This window comes from Aquarana catesbeiana, linkage group LG06, assembly GCF_042186555.1.
Source record: "Aquarana catesbeiana isolate 2022-GZ linkage group LG06, ASM4218655v1, whole genome shotgun sequence".
Classification (NCBI taxonomy): Eukaryota; Metazoa; Chordata; class Amphibia; order Anura; family Ranidae; genus Aquarana; species Aquarana catesbeiana.
The window spans coordinates 315,360,646-315,385,548 of record NC_133329.1 but is presented as its reverse complement, the minus strand read 5'-3'; the positions used below and the strand labels follow the sequence as shown (position 1 = coordinate 315,385,548).

At 46.0% G+C, this 24,903-nt stretch overlaps 1 protein-coding gene across 4 annotated transcripts in view; it reads left to right on the top strand.

Annotated features, from left to right (window-relative positions):
- PCNT (pericentrin) overlaps positions 1 to 24,903 on the top strand; it is a 273,910-nt gene that overhangs the window by 90,982 nt on the left and 158,025 nt on the right. For all 4 annotated transcript variants that reach the window (XM_073633695.1, XM_073633698.1, XM_073633694.1 and 1 more), the window contains one exon: positions 1,638 to 1,831. In XM_073633695.1, coding sequence (XP_073489796.1) covers positions 1,638 to 1,831 — 194 coding nt within the window. The remainder of the gene's footprint in view (positions 1 to 1,637; positions 1,832 to 24,903) is intronic.

Sequence of the window (24,903 nt, the reverse complement as noted above, 5' to 3'; positions counted from 1 at the left end):
GCCTGTCCGCATCTGTAGGCAACCGCAGAAATTGAGTGGAGGAGGTATGGCAATGATGAATGAGATTGAGTGCTCTGCTGGTATTGTCCCTAGTCTCTCTATCGTGCATAAAGCCCACCTGGTCAAGGTGAATGATATGGGACAGGTATGACAGGAGGGTATTTTAGTACAGAGTTTAGGGTCAGAGTATGTGACCACCTTGATCTTTCCTAGGATGGTTAATAGTATTTTTTGCAAGAAGAAAAATTATGCCAGAAAAAGACAACTCTTGACACTTTGGTTAGGTAGTTATCTGAAGAAAAGACAACTTCTAGGAGGCGCTCTGAGTTGAATCCAAAGAGTACATATGGGAAACATGAATAATAAACTTGCTTATTGCACTGTAGCCAAACAAGGAGGTTTGGACTTAAAAAGACTGCAATGGGCAAAGTGTGTGACAAAAATTTAAAAAATGAAAAATTTTAAAAAAGCAAACCGTACCACTAGTGACTTCTGGGAGAAGGGTTACCACGATCCAAAAGACTTGCTGGTCAAACATAGAGAAGGGTGTACCATAGGCCATGATAGGCCATGATGGGACTAGTGGAGGAAGCTGCAGCTCTCTGCCAGCAGAGTGAAGATGAGGCTGTTTCTGTATCCAGGAGTGGTGGAGTCACAGAAAGCAGAAAGGACAGCGCCGTCCGCTATGGATTCCTGGGTTGGTGACAGTAGAAAGCCAGACTATGCGACATGGGAGACAACAGCCGCTGTGAGGGCGGTATAATCACCAACTGCAGAAGACAGTTCTGCAAGTGCCTGGGCTGATGGCAAGAGAAAGCCGGGCTGTGCTGCAGATGGCGAGAGGTGTGTTACAGCCGCCAAACTGGGAGAGTGGGACCAGGCGTGCTGAGTGACGTCACTGCCGTGCCGGAAACAGGAAACCCGTGGTGCACTGTGGACCGCAAGCTGCTGAGTGCCATGACTACATGTTTCGTGCTTTGTCAAAGTGGACTTTGGCAAAGCGCAGCAGGTGTCTTCTGCAGTTGATTATACTACCCTCACATCGGCTGTTCTCTCCTTTTGCCACATAGTTTGGCTTCCTCCTTTCGTCAACCCAGGAATCCATAGCGGATGGCGGTGTCCTTCCTTCTTTCCGTGACTCCACTCCTGGATACAGAAACAGCCTTATCTTCACTATGCTGGTGGGGAGTGCAGAGTCCTCCACCAGGCTTCCACCAGTCCCATCATGGCCTATGGTACACCCTCTCCATGTTTGACCAGCAAGTCTTTTGGATCGTGTTAACCCTTCTCTACCCAGAAGTCACTCGTGGTACAATTTGCTTTTTTTTTTTATTTTAATTTTTAAACTTTTGTCATACACTTTGACCATTGCAGTCTTTTTAAGTCCAAGCCTCCTTGTAGTCCTTGTTTGATTGGCCTACACAAGTTCTTTATTATTCATGTTTCCCATATGTACTCTTTGGATTCAACTCATAGAGTGCCTCCTAGAAGTTGTTTGTTTTTTTTTTTTTTTCATACTCCTTGTTCCAGTGGTTGGCGGCTGCACTGGGTTCTAGTCCATTTAACCTTGTTGGGTCATTACATTTCCACATATGACTTACAGTTTTAGCGCTTAAGGATTTTTGTTGTTTCTCTAGTTATCTGAGGAATCTAGAACAAGCTATGTAGTGGAAAAGCAGCATGTTGGATGTGTACAGAGTTTGCAAGAACAAAAAGCCCCAGGGCCAGAAAGCATCAAAGATGAGATGGCGAGTGAGTTGGAAGAACTTGTTAAAAGACTGTATGCAGAAAAGACACAAGTTTTGAAAGCAATGAAAGAAGCACAAAATAGGTAAGCTGCTTTATATTAAGCTGTGTTATTTTTTTTTTTTCTCCTCCGTTTTGGCATAAATACATCCAGATTAGGGATGAGCCGAACACCCCCCGGTTCGGTTCGCACCAGAACCTGCGAACGGACCGAAAATTTGCACGAACGTTAGAACCCCATTGACGTCTATGGGACTCAAACGTTCGAAATCAAGAGTGCTCATTTTAAAGGCTAATTTGCATGGTATTGTCCTAAAAAGGATTTGGGGACCCGGGTCCTACCCCAGGGGACATGTATCAATGCAAAAAAAACTTTTAAAAATGGCTGTTTTTTCGGGAGCAGTGATTTTAATGATGGTTAAAGTAAAAAAAAAAAAAAAGTGAAATATTCCTTTAAATATCGTACCTGGGGGGTGTCTATAGTATGCCTGTAAAGTGGCGCGTGTTTCCCGTGTTTAGAACAGTCCCTGCACCAAATGTAATTTTTAAAGGAAAAAATCTCATTTAAAACTGCTTGCGGGTTTAATGTAATGTCGGGTCCTGGCAATATGGATGAAAATCAGTGAGACAAACGGCATGGGTACCCCCCAGTCCATTACCAGGCCCTTTGGGTCTTGTATGGATATTAAGGGGAACCCCGCACCCAAATTAAAATAAGGAAAGGTGTGCGACCACAAGGCTCTATATATTCTGAACAGCAGTATACAGGCGGTGCAAACAAGACAGGGACTGTAGGTTTGTTGTTAAGTAGAATCTGTTTGTCATTTTGAACGGGTACATTTTTAACGTGTTTAGCTCCAGCCAAAAAATCTTTTTTAAGCTTTTTGGAAAACATAGGGGAGGGTTATCACCCCTGTGACATTTGTTTTGCTGTCTTTCCTCCTCTTTAGAAGATTTCACCTCACTTTTTGTCCCAATGACAAATGTTTTTTGAAAATTTGGTTTTTTTTGTGGAACAAGGATTGGAAAGGAGAAATGTTTTTCCCATATTAACTCTTACAGGAGAGAATTTCCCTTCCTAGGGGTAGATTTCATCTCACTTCCTGTTGTCTCCTTCCGTTTGCAAGTAGGAGTCGTTTGTAAGTTAGATGTTTGAAAGTAGGGGCCTGCCCTATATACTCAGCATAAATTTGGGCCTTAGGTGTTGTTGTGGCCACAACAACGTAAGCCCTCACAGGGCCCTGCTGTGAAATATTAGATCCAGAATTGTAATTACATGCCCCTGTTGAACAGGGGCAGAAAAACTGGGCCTTTGGTGGTGGTGGTGGTGGTGCCACAACACTGTAAGTCCTCACTCGCTCTTGGTGGGTGCAGAAATGGGCCCTGCTGTGAAATATTAGATCAAGAATTGTAATTACATGCCCCTGTTGAACAGGGGCAGAAAAATTGGGCCTTTGGTGGTGGTGGTGCTGGTGCCACAACACTGCAACCCCTCACAGACACTCTAGTTGGAACGCAGGAACGAGCCCTGCTGCAAAGTATTGCATCAAAAATTGTAATCACACGCCCCTGTTAAACAGGGGCTGAAAAATTGTGCCTTAGGCATTGGTGGTGGCGCCCAGAACCAAAAATGTTCTTTCAAGCTATCAGCGTGATGATTGAGGAGGAAGAGGATAATTACTCAGGGATAGTCACTCAGCATCAGCATAGGCAGTCTTTGAAGGGATCTGAGATTTAAAAAAAAAAATATTCGGTTACATCAGCATCAGGTGCTTGGTAGCTGGTGGTGATCCAAGACTGATTCATTTTTATGAAGGTCAGTTGATCGACCGAGTCTTTGGACAGACGCACCCTGTGATCGGTTACAAAGCCTCCAGCAGCACTGAATGTGCGTTCCGAAAGAACGCTGGATGCAGGACAGGCCAGTAGCTCAATTGCATACTGTGCAAGCTCTGGCCAGTGATCCATCCTCAAGACCCAGTAACCCAGAGGATTTTTGGTGGGAAAGGTGTCCAAGTCTGATCTTGCCCCTAGGTATTCCTGCACCATGTAAAACAGACGCTGGCGATGGTTGCTGGAACCGATCATACCTTGGGGCTGCGGACCAAAAAATTGTCTGAATGCATCGGTCAGACGGCCACCTTCTCCACCGCTCCTTCTTTGACTGACCGAAGCCTCAGCAACACGTTGTCCAGAAACAGGAGTTTGTAACCTCCCAGTCTCTGGGAACGCGTTGCACAGACCTTTCTGCAAGGCCTCCCGAAGATGTTTCATCCTCTGCGATGGCAAGATAAGGTCCGCAACCTTACCCTTGTAACGTGGATCAAGGAGGGTTGCCAGCCAGTATTGGTCCTTCTCCTTGATACCACGAATACGAGGATCCTTACGCAGGCTTTGCAGGATCAGGGAGGCCATGCAGCGTAGGTTTGCTGAGGCATTCGGTCCGGAGTCCTCTGGGTCACTAAGGACGACATGGTCCGCAGCCACCGCCTCCCAGCCACGTACAAGTCCATGTGTTTCTTGGGACTGATCCCTTAAAGACTGCTGCTGATGCTGAGTGCCAGGCTCCACCTCCATACTGACACAATCTTCCTCCTCCTCCTCCTCCTCGTCCTCTTCCTGTGTGATTGGCGGGCATGCAGAAACACTGTCTGGATAAAGGGGGCCTTGAGAGCTAAGGAAGTCCTCCTCTTCCTGCCTCTGTTCTGCCTCAAGTGCCCTGTCCATTATTTCACGCAGCGTGTGCTCCAACAGGTGGACAAGGGGGACAGTGTTACTGATGCATGCACTGTCACTGCTCACCATCCTCGTGGCCTCCTCAAATGGTGACAGGACAGTGCATGCATCCCTGATCATGGCCCACTGGCGTGGGGAAAAAAAACAAGCTCCCCTGACCCTGTCCTGGTGCCATAGTCACACAGGTACTCATTGATGGCCCTCTGCTGCGTGTGCAGCCGCTGCAGCATGGCCAACGTTGAGTTCCACCTGGTGGGCATGTCACAGATTAGGCGGTTCTTGGGCAGGCTAAACTCCTTTTGGAGGTCCGTCAGCCGAGCACTGGCATTATATGACCGGCGGAAATGCACACAGACTTTCCTGGCCTGCCTCAGGACATCCTGTAAGCCCGGGTACCTGCCCAAGAACCGCTGCACCACCAAGTTAAGGACGTGAGCCAAACAGGGCACATGGGTCATTTGTCCCTGTCGGAGGGCAGAGAGGAGGTTGGTGTCATTGTCGCAAACCACCATTCCTGCCTTAAGTTGGCGTGGCGTCAACCACCTCTGAACCTGCCCCTGCAGAGCTGACAGAACCTCTGCCCCAGTGTGGCTCCTGTCCCCCAAGCACACCAGCTCAAGCACCGCATGGCATCTTTTGGCCTGCGTACTTGCGTAGCCCCTTGAATGGCTACGGAGCACCGCTGGTTCCGAGAAGAAAAGCACAGGAAGAGGCCATGGAGGAAGAAGAAGAGGAGGGGGTGGAGGAGAGAGGTGTGTCACAATCATTAGCATTTTGGAGGCGTGGTGGCGGAACAACCTCCAACACTACTGCACCTTGTCCTGCATCCTTCCCAGCTGCCAGCAGAGTCACCCAATGCGCCGTGAAACTTAAGTAACCTCCCTGTCCATGCCTGCTGGACCATGAGTCAGCGGTAATATGCACCTTACCGCTGACCGCGAGGCATGGACATTGCCTTCCACATGCCAGTAGAGAGCCGGAATCGCCTTCCGTGAGAAAAAGTGGCGTTTAGGTACCTGCCACTGAGGAACCGCACATTCCACAAACTCACGGAAGGGGGCAGAGTCTACCAACTGAAAAGGCAGCAGTTGAAGTGCTAGCAATTTTGCCAAGCTAGCATTCAACCGCTGCGCATGTGGATGGCTGGGAGCAAACTTCTTTCGGCAGTGCAGCAGCTGGGGCAGGGAAATTTTGCCTGGTACAATCTGACGTCGGTGTACCAAAAGCAGATTGCCCACAAGTACTTGGCTGTGACACACCTAATTCTACACCTTCATTCCTCTCAGTGCAGGTCTCAGAGAGGACTGAAGGTATAGTGGGGTTGGAGATCTCAGCTGATGAGGAGCAAGGAGAGGTCCTCTTTGCTCTTTGGTGTGGGTCTTTTAGATACGCTTGCCAACGAACTGCATGGCAGGTCAACATATGTCTGGTCAAGCATGTGGTACCCAAGCGGGAGATGTTTTGGCCACGCGAGATACGCTTGAGACATATGTTGCAAATAGCAGCGGTGCGATCTGATGCACTCGTCTCAAAAAAGGCCCACACCAAAGAACTTTTTGAATAACGCGCAGAGACTGCAGCGCCCTGCACATGTGGAGCTTTGGGGTGTGATGCAGTCAATGTGCTGCCCTTAGGCTGGCCCCTGGAGGGCATCCTGCCTCGTTGGTGATGTGCCGCCTCCTCCTCCTCCTCTCTCCTATCAGGCACCCACGTTGAGTCAGCGACCTCATCATCCCCTCCCTCCTCATCACTGGAGCAAACCTGGCAGTATGCTGCAGCAGGGGGAACATGACTGCCAGATTGCTGTCCTTCTTGGGCACCCCCTCTGTCTGCGCTCATGTTACTGCCTTCATCGAGCTCAGTATCATCATCAGAGCCTTCCAAACGCTGGGCATCCTCCTGGAGCATGTGCCCAACACTGTGGTCAAACAGTTCGAGGGACTCCTCAGGAGGACATGGTGGGGCTAGGGAAGGAGTCACTGATGACATTGAGCCGAGGGAAGAGGCCGCTGCTTTGCCAGACAAAGTACCCTGGGCATGGGTGAGAGAGGATGAGGACGCCTTGGTCATCCACTCGACCAAGTCTTCCGCATGTTGTGGCTCAACACGGCCAGCTGCCGAAAAAAAGCCCAAGCGTGTCCCACGGCCACATGCTGATGAGGATGCACCGTCTCCATGACCAGCACTAGACACAGAGCCTGCTTGCCCTCTCTTATTGGCTTGTGACTGTCTGCCTCTCCTTCTTGGCCTTCCAGACATACTAATGACCTGTAGCTAAACTAAGCTGGGATATGTGTATGTGTGTGTGTGTATGTATGTATGTATGTATGTATATATATATATATATATATATGTACTGATACTGCAGCTAGCAAAATCAACTGCCTGCCTGTAGTATGAGAACACCACCAACCTTCTACAGGTAGCTTTAGCTGAACACTGTGAGGTGGACGCACCCCACTAACTTGTAGGTTTAGCTGAACACTGTGAGGTGGACGCACCCCACTAACTTGTAGGTTTAGCTGAACACTGTGAGGTGGACGCACCACACTAACTTGTAGGTTTAGCTGAACACTGTGAGGTGGACGCACCACACTAACTTGTAGGTTTAGCTGAACACTGTGAGCAGGACGCACCCCACTAACTTGTAGGTTTAGCTGAACACTGTGAGCAGGACGCACTGCACTAACTGTAAATAGTCTAGCTGCCTGACTGTGGTACTAATAGGATCAAAAGAACACCAGTAATTTTCTTCAGGTAGCTGTATATACTGTAACAAGACAAGCCTGCCTGTCAGTAAGAAGATAACAGGAACGGATCTAGCTGAACACTGTAAGCAGGACGCACTGCACTAACTGTAACTAGTCTAGCTGCCTGACTGTGGTACTAATAGGATCAAAGGAACACCAGTAATTTTCTTCAGGTAGCTGTATATACTGTAACAAGACAAGCCTGCCTGTCAGTGGGAAGATAACAAGAACGGATCTAGCTAAACTGAATACAGTGTGTGTGTGTGTATGTGTGTATATATATATATATATATATATATATATATATATATATATATATATATATATATATATATATATATATATATATATATATATATATATATATATATATATATATATATACACATATACATACAACACCTGGGATGCATATATATACACAATACACTGTAAGTGCAGCTAACTGACTGTTCTGCCTAATCTATCTAACTCAAATCAAATGTCACTGTCTGTCTCTCTCTCTCTCTCTCTCTCTCTCTCAATGAACGCCGGAACACACACTACACAGGGCCGCCGTGCAGGCGGCCTTATATAGTCTGGGGCGTGTACTAAATCCCCTGAGCCATAATTGGCCAAATCCTCCTTGGCTTTGGCCAATTATGGCTCTCTGTTCAGGCGGCGCTGATGATTGGCCAAGCATGCACTATGACCCGCATGCTTGGCCAATCATCAGCCAGCAATGCACTGCGATGCCGCAGGGAATTATGGGCCGTGACGCGCCACACGAATTTGGCGCAAACGGCCCATATCGTTCGCAATTCGGCGAACGACCGAACAGCCGATGTTCGAGTCGAACATGGGTTCGACTCGAACACGAAGCTCATCCCTAATCCAGATTATTGCCTGTCACATGAACATAGCATACGCATATCCAAAATGTGGCCTGAATACATCTGGAACATAACCTATTTACAGGCTGAATATAGTATATCATCCTGAATATAAACAAATTAATCCCCCTTGCCGGCTTCTATACCCCCCCCCCCCCAACCTTTGGGTCACTTCTACCTGGGAAGCTATTCCAGAGAAGATGTATTAGTGTAGACCAGGAATCTTCAAACTATGGCCCTCCAGCTGTTGCAGAACTACAAGTCCCATGAGGCATTGTAAAACTCTGACATTCTTAGACATGACTAGGCATGATGGGATTTGTAGTTCCTGAACGACTGGAGGGCCATAGTTTGAGGACCCCTGGTGTCAGCAGGTATTTATTTTGTTTCTGTTCGTATTTTTCATGTCCTGATGGGTTTTTATATTGTAATGTTGTACACAAAAAAATAACATTTGTTGGTTTTATCAAAACTTTGTAATGTCCTTTTAACGGTACAGATAAAATCCATTTAAAGATGGAAACCGTTAACAAAAAAAAAAAAAAAAACTGTAGTCAGTTGCAACTGTTTTTGCAGATCAAGCAGAGGAAAAAAAATATGGAATCGCTCAATTCTGAGGAAAATATTAGGGAGTCTGTGTACTTTGCAGTTCTAAAACAAAATCTGCATCAGATTACATCCTGAAAAATGATGTCATCATCACCAAACATCCTTTTCAATTGATGGAATAAGAAAAGTGTCCAAAATCTCAATGTAAACCTGTGCATTTATTGAAGATTTAATGACTGTCTCCCCTGTACCTTTACCTGACATGCAATCCCATATCATCTATGATTGTGGAGATTTGCATGTTTTTTTCCAGGCAGTTGTCTTCATACATTTTATTGGAATGGCACCAAACAAAAGTTTCCACATAATTACCCTGCCCGATGCATTTTGGTGATTCATCACTGAATATCACTTTCATAGAGTCATCCACAGTCCATGATTGCTTTTCTTTAGCCCACTGTAACCTTGTTTTTTTGCGTGTTTAGGTGTTAATGATGGGAACATTGTTAAAGGGAAGCATACTGGTAGGCCAAGGAAGACATCAAAGCGTCAATTTTGAAATCTTAAAGCAATATGCCTTGAAAACAGAAAATGCACAACAAACCAAATGAGGAACACATGGTCAGAAACTGGAGTCAATGTCTGTGACCGAACTGTAAGGCCTCATGTAAACTGCTTCTGGTAAACATACGTTTAGGAGCAGTTGGGCATTTTTTTTCAGCTGCCCCTGAACTCTCCTCTGTTATCTTATCAGTACATGTACACAGGGTTGTTTTATAGTAATTTCTAGGTAGTTAAGTTTAGAAGCTTTTTTTTGGAACGCAAGAAAAAGGGTTCAGACGGATGTTCATAGGCATTTGAAATACCAAATTCCTGTAACAGCTTGTAAACGCTGCTAAACACGGTAACTTGCGTTTTAGCAGCGTTTCGTTTACACACTTTTTTATTGTAACAAAAAAAAAATGTTTTTTCCTTTCTCGAACATCACGGGACACAGAGCCACAGTAATTACTGATGGTTATATAGGGTATCACTGGTGATTGGACACTGGCACACCCTATCAGAAAGTTCAACCCCCTATATAATCCCTCCCCTTGCAGGGATGCCTCAGTTTTTACGCCAGTGTCTTAGGTGTTGGACGTGTAAAGATGTCCTGTGCTGAGCTCCAAGGGGAATATCCCATATCCTATACTGGGGCAAGCCAGGCGAACCGGATCCATTCAAAGTGGCCTTTCGTGGCTGAATTGGATGGTACCCGGGCCTCATGTCCGAAGAAACGAGGTTTTACCTGTAACGCTTCTCTTTTTAGAGAGCTGGACCCCGCATATTAGAAAATGTTTTTTTTTTAGCCGTGTGCTTTACAGGTCCAGAACTGCAGGATCCCCCTATTCGTAGGGGGCCCCAGTCTCTGACGGTTTTCCAAACGGAGCCCACCGTGAGAGTTGAAGATTGGGTCTGTATAACAGAACCTTGCGGCTGAATAAGGTAAGAGGAGATTCCACAGAATTTTTTAATTCTAGTAGGTTTTTTCCTTTAAGGTAAATGCATGCTGTGACCATTGGGGGCTGCCAAGAGCACATACTTTCACATGCTGGATTGTCTGTCTCAGTGTTCATGCTGCACAGCGTCTCCGGCCGGCTCCAGGTAGGATGGGATGGGGGGATTTCTTATGCATGAATGTTCCCCCCCCCCCCCCCCCCCGGCTAGGGGGAGGCCACAGGGGTCTGAAAAGCGGTTATACACCGCTGCCGCCATTACACAGGCCCCATCACTACCGGCCTCTCTCCGGCCTCCCCCAGCCTTCCTCCATATTATTTCCGGAGGGTCGGCCAGCGCGGGAAGCGCTCGTTTTTTCGAAATTCGAAGAGGTGGCGGGGCGTCAGCACAGGTGCTTAGACGCCCACTCAGGCCAGCTGCAGGCTATTTAAAAGCACTCTGTACAGGTGCACACAGCCTTTGGAGGGACACAGAGCTGACGGTCACATGTAAGGTGGGACACAGGCATTCTCCTAGACAGCATTTGCTAAGGTAACACCAGACTGGGCATTTGGTAGCAGGGCTTTTAGCCAGACAACATCGCTCAGCAGTCAGTGTTCATTTTGTGATACCTCCACCTTGTTGCTTTGCACTATGGGTAGAAGAGGTTCAAACACCCCAAGAACCAGAGACTCTAGGGGATCTCGGTCGGGTTCTGAGGACCCCCTTTTTGCAGCATCCTCCCCCCCTGAGGGGCCAGGGGGAGCCATTGGGGTCAGGGGCTATACCTGCCTCTGGCACTTCAGCCCCTGTATACATTACACAGGAAGTTTTTTCCTCAACCATTAGTGGTTTAGAGGAAAAATTAATGGCCGTGATTACATCTTCACTCAGTGGAAGAAAACGCACTAGGCCTTTCTCTGTTTCCCAAGACCCTCAGGAAGAGGAGTCCTGGGATAAGGGAGACGAATCTCTTGCAGAGGATCAGGATGGGACGGATAATTCCTCTTAAGAGGAATCAGGTGGAGAGGGACCCTCTGCGACTTCTCAGGAGGAGAAAGTCTTAGTGCAGATCCTTACTGGATTGGTCCGCGCCACTTTCAGGTTGCCCGTATCTGAATCAGTTAAAGATCCCTCTTCTTCTTTGGGGTCACAGAAGCCTCCTCAAACAGCACATGCTTTTCCTGTTCATAGTTTACTTGAAAGGCTCATTTATTCTGAGTGGGATCACCCAGACAAACGCTTTTTTCCACCGAAAAAGTTTTCAACACTTTATCCGATGGAAGAAAAGTTTATTAAAATGTGGGGAATACCGGCCATTGATGCCGCCATTTCTTCTGTAAATAATAGTCTGACTTGTCCTGTAAACAATGCTCAGATGCTCAGGGATCCTGTGGATAAAAAGATGGAATCCCTATTGAAGGACGTTTTCTCCTTGGCAGGTTCAGTGGCGTAACCTGCAGTTGCAGCGATTGGAGTCTGTCAATACTTAAAAGACCATGTTAAGCAGGTTATCAAAGTATTACCTGAACAGCAGGCCCAGGGGTTGGCTAAACTTCCTGCGGCCTTATGTTACGTTGTTGACGCCATCGGAGATTCCAACGTGCAAACCTCTCGTCTTTCACTGGGGTTGGTGCAGATACGTAGAATCCTATGGTTGAAATATTGGTCAGCCGAAGCACCATTTAAGAAGCTGCTGGCTGGGTTTCAGTTTCGTGGTGCAAGGTTGTTTGGAGAAGACTTGGATGACTATATCAAGAAAATCTTTGTTGGGAAAAGTACTCTCTTACCTGTCAAGAAGAAGAGTAAGCGTCCCTCTTTCAAACTGACTCTTTCCCCAGCGCCAGGGGCTTCAGCCTCCAGGCAGTCTCGACGGCCTCCTCCGTCTGGGTTCAGAAACAAGAGTCAGCCCCAGGAACAAAAGAAATCCTGGGGGACGAGGCCTACTAGGCAAAACACTAAGACCTCTTCATGAAGGGGTGCCCCCGCTCGCTCGAGTGGGGGGAAGACTGCGACAGTTCTCAGAGCTCTGGCAGTAACCTTAGGGTACAAGCTGGAGTTTCAGGAATTTCCCTCTCCTCAGTTCCTCAGATCAAGTGTTCCCAGAGACCCAGAGAAGAAGCAGTTGCTCCTTCTAGCGTTAGAGCGACTTTTGTCGCAGGAGGTCATTATGATGGTTCCCGCAAAAGACCAGGGATTGGGCTTCTATTCCAACCTTTTTACGGTCCAAAAACCAAATGGGGATGTCAGACCCATTCTGGATTTAAGGGATCTGAGCCGATTCCTAAGGATTCAGTCCTTCCGCATGGAATCAATTCGGACAGTAGTCTCCACCCTGCAGGGAGGAGAATTTCTGGCATCGATAGACATCAGAGATGCATATCTGCATGTGCCTATTTTTTCCTGCTCATCAGAAGTTTCTGCGCTTCGAGATAGGAGGGCGCCATTTCCAGCGTGTGGCTCTACCTTTTGGGATAGCCACTGCACCTCGAGTGTTCACAAAGGTCTTGGCCCCTCCTCTGGCCTGATTAAGGGCTCAGGGTATAGCTGTTATAGCATACCTAGACGACCTGCTACTGATAGACCGGTGGGTAGCCACCTTGAACGGGAACTTGAGAACCACAGTCAAGTATCTGGAACACCTAGGTTGGATCCTCAACCTAGAAAAATCTTTCCTAAAACCCGTAAGAAGACTGGAGTATTTAGGTCTGATCATAGATACAAGCCAGGAGAAAATATTTCTACCTCAGGCAAAGATCACTGCTTTAAGGGAGCTGATTCTGGCAGTCAGGACCAAGAAGGGTCCTTCTGTCCGCCTTTGTATGAGGCTGCTAGGGAAGATGGTGTTTTCATTTGAAGCAGTTCCTTATGCTCCGTTCCATTCAAGACTACTGCAACACAGTATTCTGTCGGCCTGGAACAAGAAGGTTCAGGCGTTAGACTTTCCGATGCACCTGTCGCATGCGGTGCGTCAGAGCCTCAATTGGTGGCTCATACCCGAAAACCTGCAGAAGGGGAAATCCTTTCTACCGGTTACCTGGACAGTGGTAACAACAGATGCCAGTCTGTCAGGTTGGGGAGCAGTTCTGGAACAGTCTGCGGTTCAGGGGGTATGGTCCAAGACAGAGAGGACCTTACCCATCAACATTCTGGAGATCCGGGCGGTATATCTAGCCCTAAAAGCCTGGACTATCAGGCTACAGGGTTGCTCGGTCAAGATCCAGTCCGACAATGCCACAGCAGTGGCCTATGTCAATCATCAGGGAGGCACCCGGAGCCGAGCTGCTCAAAAGGAGGTGAACCAGATCTTAGTCTGGGCAGAGATGCATGTGCCATGCATATCGGCAGTATTCATTCCAGGGATAGAGAACTGGCAGGCGGACTATCTAAGTCGCCAGCAGTTACTTCCAGGGGAATGGTCTCTACATCCCGACGTCTTTTGGGCCATATGCCAAAGATGGGGAGTTCCAGATGTAGATCTCTTTGCATCCCGATTCAACAAAAAGATAATCTGCTAATAAATGGTCTCCAAAGTATAACAGCCCCCCTCTATACCTTGTTCCCCACCACTGCGCCTCGGAATGAACACCTACTTAATTAATGATAAATGTTGATGCAGATGTCTAACTCAAGCTGCCACGTTGTGAAAAAATCTAATAAAACATATAATTTGTATCTAAAACGTGTCTGTTATATGTGAATCACACGTGAAAAATTAAAAAGTGGCGCTACCTAAAACGAAATTTTACCCTTACAGAGACTAATTACTCTTAACTAGTGAACACCTATTACAGTGTATATCATCATAACAAAAATTACATATGTAAAAATTATGGTGAGCACCAAGTGAACAAAATTACAAGTTTTAGCACAGTGTCAGTACTGCAAAAAATATTATATATATAAACAATCCTAAAGGATGAAGATATAAAGTTGTTATATATATACTTTGGCGTGTATAAAAATTGTGATCTAGTGATAGAAACAAAAGTTCATTTAAATTCGTGCCAAAAAGTCCTCAAAACACCATGTGTAGAATCTTCTTGCAAGAACTTCCACCACACCCGGGTGTTCGATGAGCCCACTCCCAGTGAAAAACTCACCAGCTCCAATTGCCCCCACTTGCGTGTAAGGCTGTAAAGCCTAATGATTCCAAATCACCGGGATTCAGCTCACAATTTCTCCATCCAAGTACACGTGCAAATTATGTTCCATATGTGAAATGAGAAAAATGCTCCAGATGGTGTGATAACGCAAAACCAGTTTATTAACACACACTCCAAACAAATCTCTAATGGTTAAACTCACACTATAAAAATATAAAACTTGCGCAGCAACCTCCACAGCACACAGTGTAAACAATATACAACACAGCAACTTGTAAACCTCCTGAGGGTATGCGGTCACGGTGGACCCGAGATAAGCAGGCGTCTAGTATGATTATCTCGCCCACTCCTTGTTCGCCCCACTGCTAGACCCGGCCTGTTCCTAGATAGGCTACACCGCAACGCTCGTCCCTCTATACGTCACTCGTTAGCGATGTCCACCACTGCTCGGCCACGCCCCGACATGTTTCGTCAAGCCTGTGACTTATTCATAGGATAGGCCGCCCCGCGTGTCCATCAATCCTTTTATACCCTCCCGTCCGTGACTGACAGAGAATATTTTAGTGCGCATGCGCCCTACATGTGCATCGCGCCTGCGCAGTAATCGTGTCCCCGTGAGCGCAAACCCCCTATTGCTTTTTATGAATATGTGTAATTTTAAATGAATGTTTTTATTGTTGTGTACGATCATAGTTTATTCACTCTTTATGAAATTTGTGAAGAGGAGGTTGCTTGGTGACGTTTGATTTGTTTGAGCAATATTGCTAAAGCAACCAGTACAGAAAAGGTTAACATTTAGGGTCCGGTATTTTATATTTAGAAGCAGTAAATTAAGTACCTCTCACTACTAAATAATATGTGATTGAAAGATAATTACATCTAATAAATGCATATATAAAGTTGACAGCCAAGACAGTCCGATGCTTCAGGACCCATTGAGTAGCGTTCCCAAGCAATAGGGGGTTTGCGCTCACGGGGACACGATTACTGCGCAGGCGCGATGTACACGTAGGGCGCATGCGCACTAAAATATCCTCTGTCAGTCACAGACGGGAGGGTATATAAGGATTGATGGACACGCGGGGCGGCCTATCCCGTGAATAAGTCACAGGCGTGACGAAACATGTCGAGGCGTGGTCGAGCAGTGGTGGACATCACTAACGAGTGACGTATAGAGGGACGAGCGTTGCGTTGTAGCCTACCTAGGAACAGACCCGGTCTAGCAGTGGGGCGAACGAGGAGTGGGTGAGATAATCGTACTAGACACCTGCTTATCTCGGGTCCACCGTGACCGCATACCCTCAGGAGGTTTACAAGTTGCTGTGTTGTATGCTGTTTACACAGTGTGCTGTGGAGGTTGCTGTGCAAGTTTTATATTTTTATAGTGTGAGTTTAACCATTGTAGATTTGTTTGGAGTGTGTTAATAAACTGGTTTTATCTTATCACACCATCTGGAGCATTTTTTCTCATTTCACTTATGGAACATAATTTGCACATGTACTTGGATGGAGAAATAGTGAGCTGAATCCCAGTGATTTGGAATCATTAAAGGGGTTGTAAAGGTAAACATTTTTTCACCTTAATGCATTCCATGCATTAAGGTGAAAAAACTTCTGACAATACCGCCGCCCCCAGCCCCCCCGTTTTACTTACCTGACCCCTCGAAAAACAGCTTCTCGCTCCCGACATCTATTCCTCCGCTCAGGCTGGCCGCTGATTGGCTACAGTGGATGGATTGGAAGCAGCGCAGCCATTGGCTCGCGCTGCTGTCAATCACATCCAATGACGCGGCGCGCTGGGCGGCGGGGCAGAGTGGTACAGTGAGCGGCTATAGCCGCCGGCTGTATCATGGGAGCGTGCCCGCAATAACTAACCACCATGCGAGGGAGCTCGCATTAAGGTGGTTAGTTCTTGCGGGGAGGAGCTGAAACAGCCGCCGAGGGACCCCAGAAGACCAGGTTCAGGGCCACTCTGTGCAGAACGAGCTGCACAGTGAAGATAAGTATAACATGTTTGTTATTTTTTTTTTTTTTTTTTAAATTTACCTTTACAACCCCTTTAAGCTTTACAGCCTTACACGCAAGTGGGGGCAATTGGAGCTGGTGAGTGAGTTTTTCACTGGGAGTGGGCTCATCGAACACCCGGGTGTGGTGGAAGTTCTTGCAAGAAGATTCTACACATGGTGTTTTGAGGACTTTTTGGCACGAATTTTAATGAACTTTTGTTTCTGTCACTAGATCACAATTTTTATACACGCCAAAGTATATATATAACAACTTTATATCTTCATCCTTTAGGATTGTTTATATATGCTAAAACTTGTAATTTTGTTCACTTGGTGTTCACCATAATTTTTACATATGTAATTTTTGTTATGATATACACTGTAATAGGTGTTCACTAGTTAGAGTAATTAGTCTCTGTAAGGGTAAAATTTAGTATTAGGTAGCGCCACTTTTTTATTTTTCACGTGTGATTCACATACAATAGACACGTTTTAGATAAAAATTATGTTTCAACAAAAAGATAGACAGATTTGTGGCAAGGACGAAAGATCCTCTTGCATGCGGGACGGATGCGTTGGTGACTCCGTGGCATCGGTTCTCACTGATTTATGCATTCCCGCCTATTCTGCTACTGCCGCGACTTCTTCGCAGGATCAGGCAGGAAAGGAAGTCAGTACTTCTGGTGGCCCCCGCTTGGCCCAGAAGGATGTGGTATGCGGAAATAGTAAGGATGACGGTGGGTTCCCCGTGGACCCTACCGGTACGCCCAGACCTGTTATCTCAAGGTCCAGTGTTCCATCCTGCCTTACAAACGCTAAATTTGACGGTTTGGCTATTGAGACCCACGTTCTGAAGAGTCGTGGGCTTTCAGGTCCTGTAATATCTTCCTTGATCAATGCAAGGAAGCCAGCTTCCAGAATGATTTATCATAGAGTCTGGAAAGCTTATGTAGCCTGGTGTGAATCCAGGGGTTGGCATCCCAGAAGATATGTGATAGGTAGAATTCTTGATTTTCTACAATTGGGTTTAGGGATGAAGCTGGCCTTGAGTACCATCAAGGGCCAGGTCTCGGCCTTATCAGTATTATTTCAACGGCCACTTGCTTCGCATTCTTTGGTCCGAAACTTTACACAGGGGGTGACGCAAATCCTCCGGTTAGGGCACCCCTAAACCCCTGGGACTTGAACTTGGTCCTGGCTGTGTTACAGAAACAGCCTTTTGAACCAATAGGTCAGATTCCTTTGGTCTTGTTGACAAGGAAGTTAATTTTTCTGGTAGCCATCTCTTCTGCTAGAAGAGTTTCAGAATTAGCAGCCCTTTCTTGTAAGGAGCCTTATTTGATTGTACACAAGGATAGAGTGGTATTGCGCCCTCATCCTAGTTTTTTACCAAAGGTGGTTTCTGATTTTCATTTAAACCAAGACATTGTTCTGCCTTCCTTTTTTCCAGATCCCTGTTCTCCGGAAGAGAGATCACTACATTAATTGGATGTAGTAAGAGCAGACAAGGAAACAAAATGAGTGTAGCGCTAAAAGGGGGGGGGGGGGGGATAAAAGTATATATGGCTTAAGAACTGGCAGTTCAAAGTTCGAATGCTGACAAAAACATCTTTGGAGAGAATTTGAAAGATGAGATATAAAGTCCTCTGGAACAAATTTTTGACCGTGGTACAAATCCTCTATGGAGAGAGCCCACACACCACCAATGATAATAAGGAGGCTTACCAGACTTGGTGGACCCGACAAGGCATACGCCAGGTGGGGTCAAACAGGCTTGGGTGGTGCTGGGCTGGAACGGATGCTGAAGAGCAGGGATGGTGGAATGACTTCCACGTGACTGTGTTCCTTGGACGTGGTCAGGCTCAGAGGTCGTGGCACTCAAATCCGTGTTGGAATGTATAGAGGAAGGAAAGGATGGGCCAAATAGTGTAAATCCGTATTGATTAAAAATTTAGTAAAATAATAGTATACACTTACATGGAAAATGTCTAAAGAACAGCGCTGTGAAGGAATGGCGACAGTGGGGTCCTACCCGACGCGTTTTGTCTGCATAGACGTCATCTGGGGGGATCCCCCCACTGTAGCCAACAGAATATATTTAAAGAAACCATAAAAAATTATGCAAAGCAGCTCCACGGACGCTCAAAACGTCACTTCCGGTATCGGGGGAAGATGGCCGAACGGCGTGCATTCCACGCCAGCCGCCATGCGTTCCACGCCTCATAGTGAAGGGCGCCGGAAGTGAAGCAAAATCAAATAAAGAGAAATAAAGTGAGGTACAAAGCCTCTATGTGGTTAATATGAGAAAACCTTATCCCTGGTCCCGAGTGGGAGTTTGTACATGGATCTCAGTGAAGTGATACAAAGGATGTGATGTGCGCACGCACCGAGAAAACTTGCGGTGTACTGCGCATGTGTCGGAAAAACGGACGACAGAATGACGTCAAAAAGTCCGAGCGGCGTACGAGGAAGTGCATAGGTGCGTGCATAATGCAGGCCTCCGAAGGGGGCGGGCAAGATGCAAATACCTGGGTATCCAAGGTAACAAGCCAAGGCCCCGGGAACGCCGAAAAGACGTCCAAAATATAAAACCATGTAGAAAATGACAAAAGCCGTAGTGACAGGCCATAACGTCATCAGTACATAGGGGGAGATAACGTGATGTGTGAATGTCAGTGTATTAATACAATGACATCTAAGTGTCTTGATTTGTGCATTCCAGTGTTGCTAAAAAAAAAAAAAAAGAAGAAGAAAGTGTGCAGGTCAAAAAATGTCGATAATGGTATGAGATAAAATGGCATAAAAGGACCTGGATTCTCATAGGAAAGAAACCAAAGGACTAATTTCTAAAGGGGGTTAGAATGTTATAACCACCAATAAAAATGCACACTCGTGGAGCTGGTTTACATGTAAAATTGACATATAACTATCACAAGTATGTAAAAGGCATCATCTGTATGTGTAACGTACATAAAACAGGATGGTGTTCTTATAAGAAAATTAAAATGACCATTCATATATACAAGGTATTGTGATTGGAATCAAATGGACAAAAAAGGGAAACAAAAAAAGGAAGAGAGATGCAGTATAATGAGGATATATATATACGGATTAAATAAATGAAACTTGATGCAAAAGTGTAGAGGATTATTTATGGTGAGGAAAGAGAACATCTGTGAAAGGGGCAAATATGATGTCAACCTCAGGCTTTGTTGATAAAGGCGTTGACATCAACTTCAACGTTCATGCCTAATGGGTGGAGTGTGCGGAGCTCATGGATCCAGTAAGTCTCCAAACGAGACACACCCCTGGTCATGGCCCCACCCCTCCAAGGAGGGACATATCTGTCGATGACCACGAATTGTGTGCCTTCAATCACACGATTGTGTTGTAACTTATAGTGACGAGGGACAGTGTGTTTAGTGTCACCCCCTTTAATAAGTGCAATGTGTTCCGCCACTCTTATTGAAAAGGAACGAATGGTGCGGCCCACATATTGTTTACCGCAATGACAGTTAATCAGGTACACAATATAACTGGTGGTACAAGTGCAAAATCGTCTGATTGAGTATGTCCTGTGAGTAACTGATGACCTGAATGATACTGTCTTTCTACCTATGCCTGAATTATGCTGGCAAACAGTACATCTCCTACAAGAGTAAAATCCATCCATCTCATAGAAGAGGGGTTGGCGTATAGGAGGGTTGATGATGTTTGGGGCGATCTTGCTCTGCAGGGTTGGGGCTCCCTTAAAGATAACTTTGGCCTTATCAGGTAGCACATTGCCCAAAATGCGGTCATTCTTGAGGATGTCCCAATGTTTGGTAAGGATGGCTTTGATGCATCTGTGTTGGTTGGAAAAGGAGGTCAATAAGGACCACCTAAAGGCGTCATCTGATTCTCTCATGGGCCTATCTGCCAGAAGGGATTCCCTATTAGTTGCAAGGGCATGTTGGTATTCACGGTCAACAAGACAGGGGTCGTAATCCTTATCTATAAACTTGGCCTTAAGAAGTGCCGATTGTGATGTAAAGGAGTCGGTAGTTGAGCAGTTTCTTCTTAATCTAAGAAACTGACTCCGCGGTACCGAATCAAGCCAAGACCGGTGGTGACAGCTATCAGGTGGTATGAAGCTATTCTGGTCTGTGGCTTTGAAGTGTGTCTTGAACTGAAAAGCACCATCATGTAACTCTATCTCCAGGTCCAAGAAATTGATTTTATGGTTACTAGCTGTATGGGATAGGGAGATGCCACGGTCGTTGTCATTCAAGCGTGCAAAGAACGAATCCAATGTCTTAGCACTACCCTTCCATAGGAGGAGGATGTCGTCAATATACCGGGCCCAGACAATCAGGGATGGATCCCTGTTGGTATAGACGACATCCTCCTCCCACTTCGCCATAAATAGATTGGCGAGGCTAGGGGCGAACTTAGCGCCCATAGCCACGCCACGTAGTTGGAGATAAAATTGCTGGTCAAACCAGAAGTAACTACGTTTGGTGGCGAATTCAAGTAACTCGATAACAAAAGCACACTGGAAGGGAGCAATGGTAGGTTCCTTCTCCAAAAAATATTGAACCGCCTCCAATCCCTTGTCCTGGGGTATACAGGTGTACAGGGAGGCGACATCGGCAGTGGCAATAATATGATCACCCTGTAGATTCAGACTCTCAAGTAGACGTATGGTGGCCCCTGTATCCTTCAAATAAGAAGGCATACGCCTAACGATGGGTTGCAAGTAAAAATCAATGTATCGGCCTATACGTGAGGTGACAGAGTCTATCCCACTCACGATAGGCCGACCAGGAGGCTGTACTGGGTTCTTGTGCACCTTGGGTAAATAATAAATGGTAGGGACCCTAGGTGCTAAGGGTACCAAAAAATCTCTTTCCTTTTTGTTTAAAATACCTTGGTCATAACCCCTCTTTATAATGACAGAAAGCTCTCTTTTAAAAGAAGGTGTGGGATTGTTGGGCAATGTTTTATATGTATCAGGTTCCTCGAGGATCCTATACATTTCAGACATGTAATCCTTCTTGTCCAGAACAACAATGCCACCCCCCTTGTCAGCCGGACGGATGACAAGGTCCTTCTGTAGACACAAAGATTTAAAGCCTTGGTTAGAAAAAGGGTAATGATATATGCCTTTCTCAGGGAGTTCAGCCAGATCCTTAAGGACCAAATCCCTAAATATAGTGATGGCTGGCGCCATGGGAACAGGTGGGGTGAATAATGAGGGATTGGACAGACCAGAGTGGACTGTCCCCGAAGTAGCGCTAATCTCGTTTCTGATCGGGTTAGAGACAAGATAGCGTTGAATATGTAATTTGCGTGTAAATTTATGGATGTCCATAAATGTATCAAACCGATCGAGCTTCTTAGGGGGGGCAAATTTAAGTCCCTTGTCAAGCACTGAAAACTCTTCATCAGTAAGTGGTTTGGTGCTCAGATTAAAAACACCTTGGCCTCTCATCACCTTGGCCCCTTTATTCAACGCTATCTTGTCTCTAACCCGATCAGAAACGAGATTAGCGCTACTTCGGGGACAGTCCACTCTGGTCTGTCCAATCCCTCATTATTCACCCCACCTGTTCCCATGGCGCCAGCCATCACTATATTTAGGGATTTGGTCCTTAAGGATCTGGCTGAACTCCCTGAGAAAGGCATATATCATTACCCTTTTTCTAACCAAGGCTTTAAATCTTTGTGTCTACAGAAGGACCTTGTCATCCGTCCGGCTGACAAGGGGGGTGGCATTGTTGTTCTGGACAAGAAGGATTACATGTCTGAAATGTATAGGATCCTCGAGGAACCTGATACATATAAAACATTGCCCAACAATCCCACACCTTCTTTTAAAAGAGAGCTTTCTGTCATTATAAAGAGGGGTTATGACCAAGGTATTTTAAACAAAAAGGAAAGAGATTTTTTGGTACCCTTAGCACCTAGGGTCCCTACCATTTATTATTTACCCAAGGTGCACAAGAACCCAGTACAGCCTCCTGGTCGGCCTATCGTGAGTGGGATAGACTCTGTCACCTCACGTATAGGCCGATACATTGATTTTTACTTGCAACCCATCGTTAGGCGTATGCCTTCTTATTTGAAGGATACAGGGGCCACCATACGTCTACTTGAGAGTCTGAATCTACAGGGTGATCATATTATTGCCACTGCCGATGTCGCCTCCCTGTACACCTGTATACCCCAGGACAAGGGATTGGAGGCGGTTCAATATTTTTTGGAGAAGGAACCTACCATTGCTCCCTTCCAGTGTGCTTTTGTTATCGAGTTACTTGAATTCGCCACCAAACGTAGTTACTTCTGGTTTGACCAGCAATTTTATCTCCAACTACGTGGCGTGGCTATGGGCGCTAAGTTCGCCCCTAGCCTCGCCAATCTATTTATGGCGAAGTGGGAGGAGGATGTCGTCTATACCAACAGGGATCCATCCCTGATTGTCTGGGCCCGGTATATTGACGACATCCTCCTCCTATGGAAGGGTAGTGCTAAGACATTGGATTCATTCTTTGCACGCTTGAATGACAACGACCGTGGCATCTCCCTATCCCATACAGCTAGTAACCATAAAATCAATTTCTTGGACCTGGAGATAGAGTTACATGATGGTGCTTTTCAGTTCAAGACACACTTCAAAGCCACAGACCGGAATAGCTTCATACCACCTGATAGCTGTCACCACCGGTCTTGGCTTGATTCGGTACCGCGGAGTCAGTTTCTTAGATTAAGAAGAAACTGCTCAACTACCGACTCCTTTACATCACAATCGGCACTTCTTAAGGCCAAGTTTATAGATAAGGATTACGACCCCTGTCTTGTTGACCGTGAATACCAACATGCCCTTGCAACTAATAGGGAATCCCTTCTGGCAGATAGGCCCATGAGAGAATCAGATGACGCCTTTAGGTGGTCCTTATTGACCTCCTTTTCCAACCAACACAGATGCATCAAAGCCATCCTTACCAAACATTGGGACATCCTCAAGAATGACCGCATTTTGGGCAATGTGCTACCTGATAAGGCCAAAGTTATCTTTAAGGGAGCCCCAACCCTGCAGAGCAAGATCGCCCCAAACATCATCAACCCTCCTATACGCCAACCCCTCTTCTATGAGATGGATGGATTTTACTCTTGTAGGAGATGTACTGTTTGCCAGCATAATTCAGGCATAGGTAGAAAGACAGTATCATTCAGGTCATCAGTTACTCACAGGACATACTCAGACGATTTTGCACTTGTACCACCAGTTATATTGTGTACCTGATTACCTGTCATTGCGGTAAACAATATGTGGGCCGCACCATTCGTTCCTTTTCAATAAGAGTGGCGGAACACATTGCACTTATTAAAGGGGGTGACACTAAACACACTGTCCCTCGTCACTATAAGTTACAACACAATCGTGTGATTGAAGGCACACAATTCGTGGTCATCGACAGATATGTCCCTCCTTGGAGGGGTGGGGCCATGACCAGGGGTGTGTCTCGTTTGGAGACTTACTGGATCCATGAGCTCCGCACACTCCACCCATTAGGCATGAACGTTGAAGTTGATGTCAACGCCTTTATCAACAAAGCCTGAGGTTGACATCATATTTGCCCCTTTCACAGATGTTCTCTTTCCTCACCATAAATAATCCTCTACACTTTTGCATCAAGTTTCATTTATTTAATCCGTATATATATATATCCTCATTATACTGCATCTCTCTTCCTTTTTTTGTTTCCCTCTTTTGTCCATCTGATTCCAATCACAATACCTTGTATATATGAATGGTCATTTTAATTTTCTTATAAGAACACCATCCTGTTTTATTTACATTTTACATACTTGTGATAGTTATATGTCAATTTTACATGTAAACCAGCTCCACGAGTGTGCATTTTTATTGGTGGTTGTAACATTCTAACCCCCTTTAGAAATTAGTCCTTTGGTTTCTTTCCTATGAGAATCCAGGTCCTTTTATGCCATTTTATCTCATACCATTATCGACATTTTTTGACCTGCACACTTTCTTCTTCATTTTTTTTTTTTAGCAACACTGGAATGCACAAATCAAGACACTTAGATGTCATTGTATTAATACACTGACATTCACACATCACGTTATCTCCCCCTATGTACTGATGACGTTATGGCTTGTCACTACGGCTTGTGTCATTTTCTACATGGTTTTATATTTTGGACGTCTTTTCGGCGTTCCCGGGGCCTTGGCTTGTTACCTTGGATACCCAGGTATTTGCATCTTGCCCGCCCCCTTCGGAGGCCTGCATTATGCACGCACCTATGCACTTCCTCGTACGCCGCTCGGACTTTTTGACGTCATTCCGTCGTTCGTTTTTCCGACACATGCGCAGTACACCGCAAGTTTTCTCGGTGCGTGCGCACATCACATCCTTTGTATCACTTCACTGAGATCCATGTACACACTCCCACTCGGGACCAGGGATAAGGTTTTCTCATATTAACCACATAGAGGCTTTGTACCTCACTTTATTTCTCTTTATTTGATTTTGCTTCACTTCCGGCGCCCTTCACTATGAGGCGTGGAATGCATGGCGGCTGGCATGGAACGCACGCCGTTCGGCCATCTTCCCCCGATACCGGAAGTGACGTTTTGAGTGTCCGTGGAGCTGCTTTG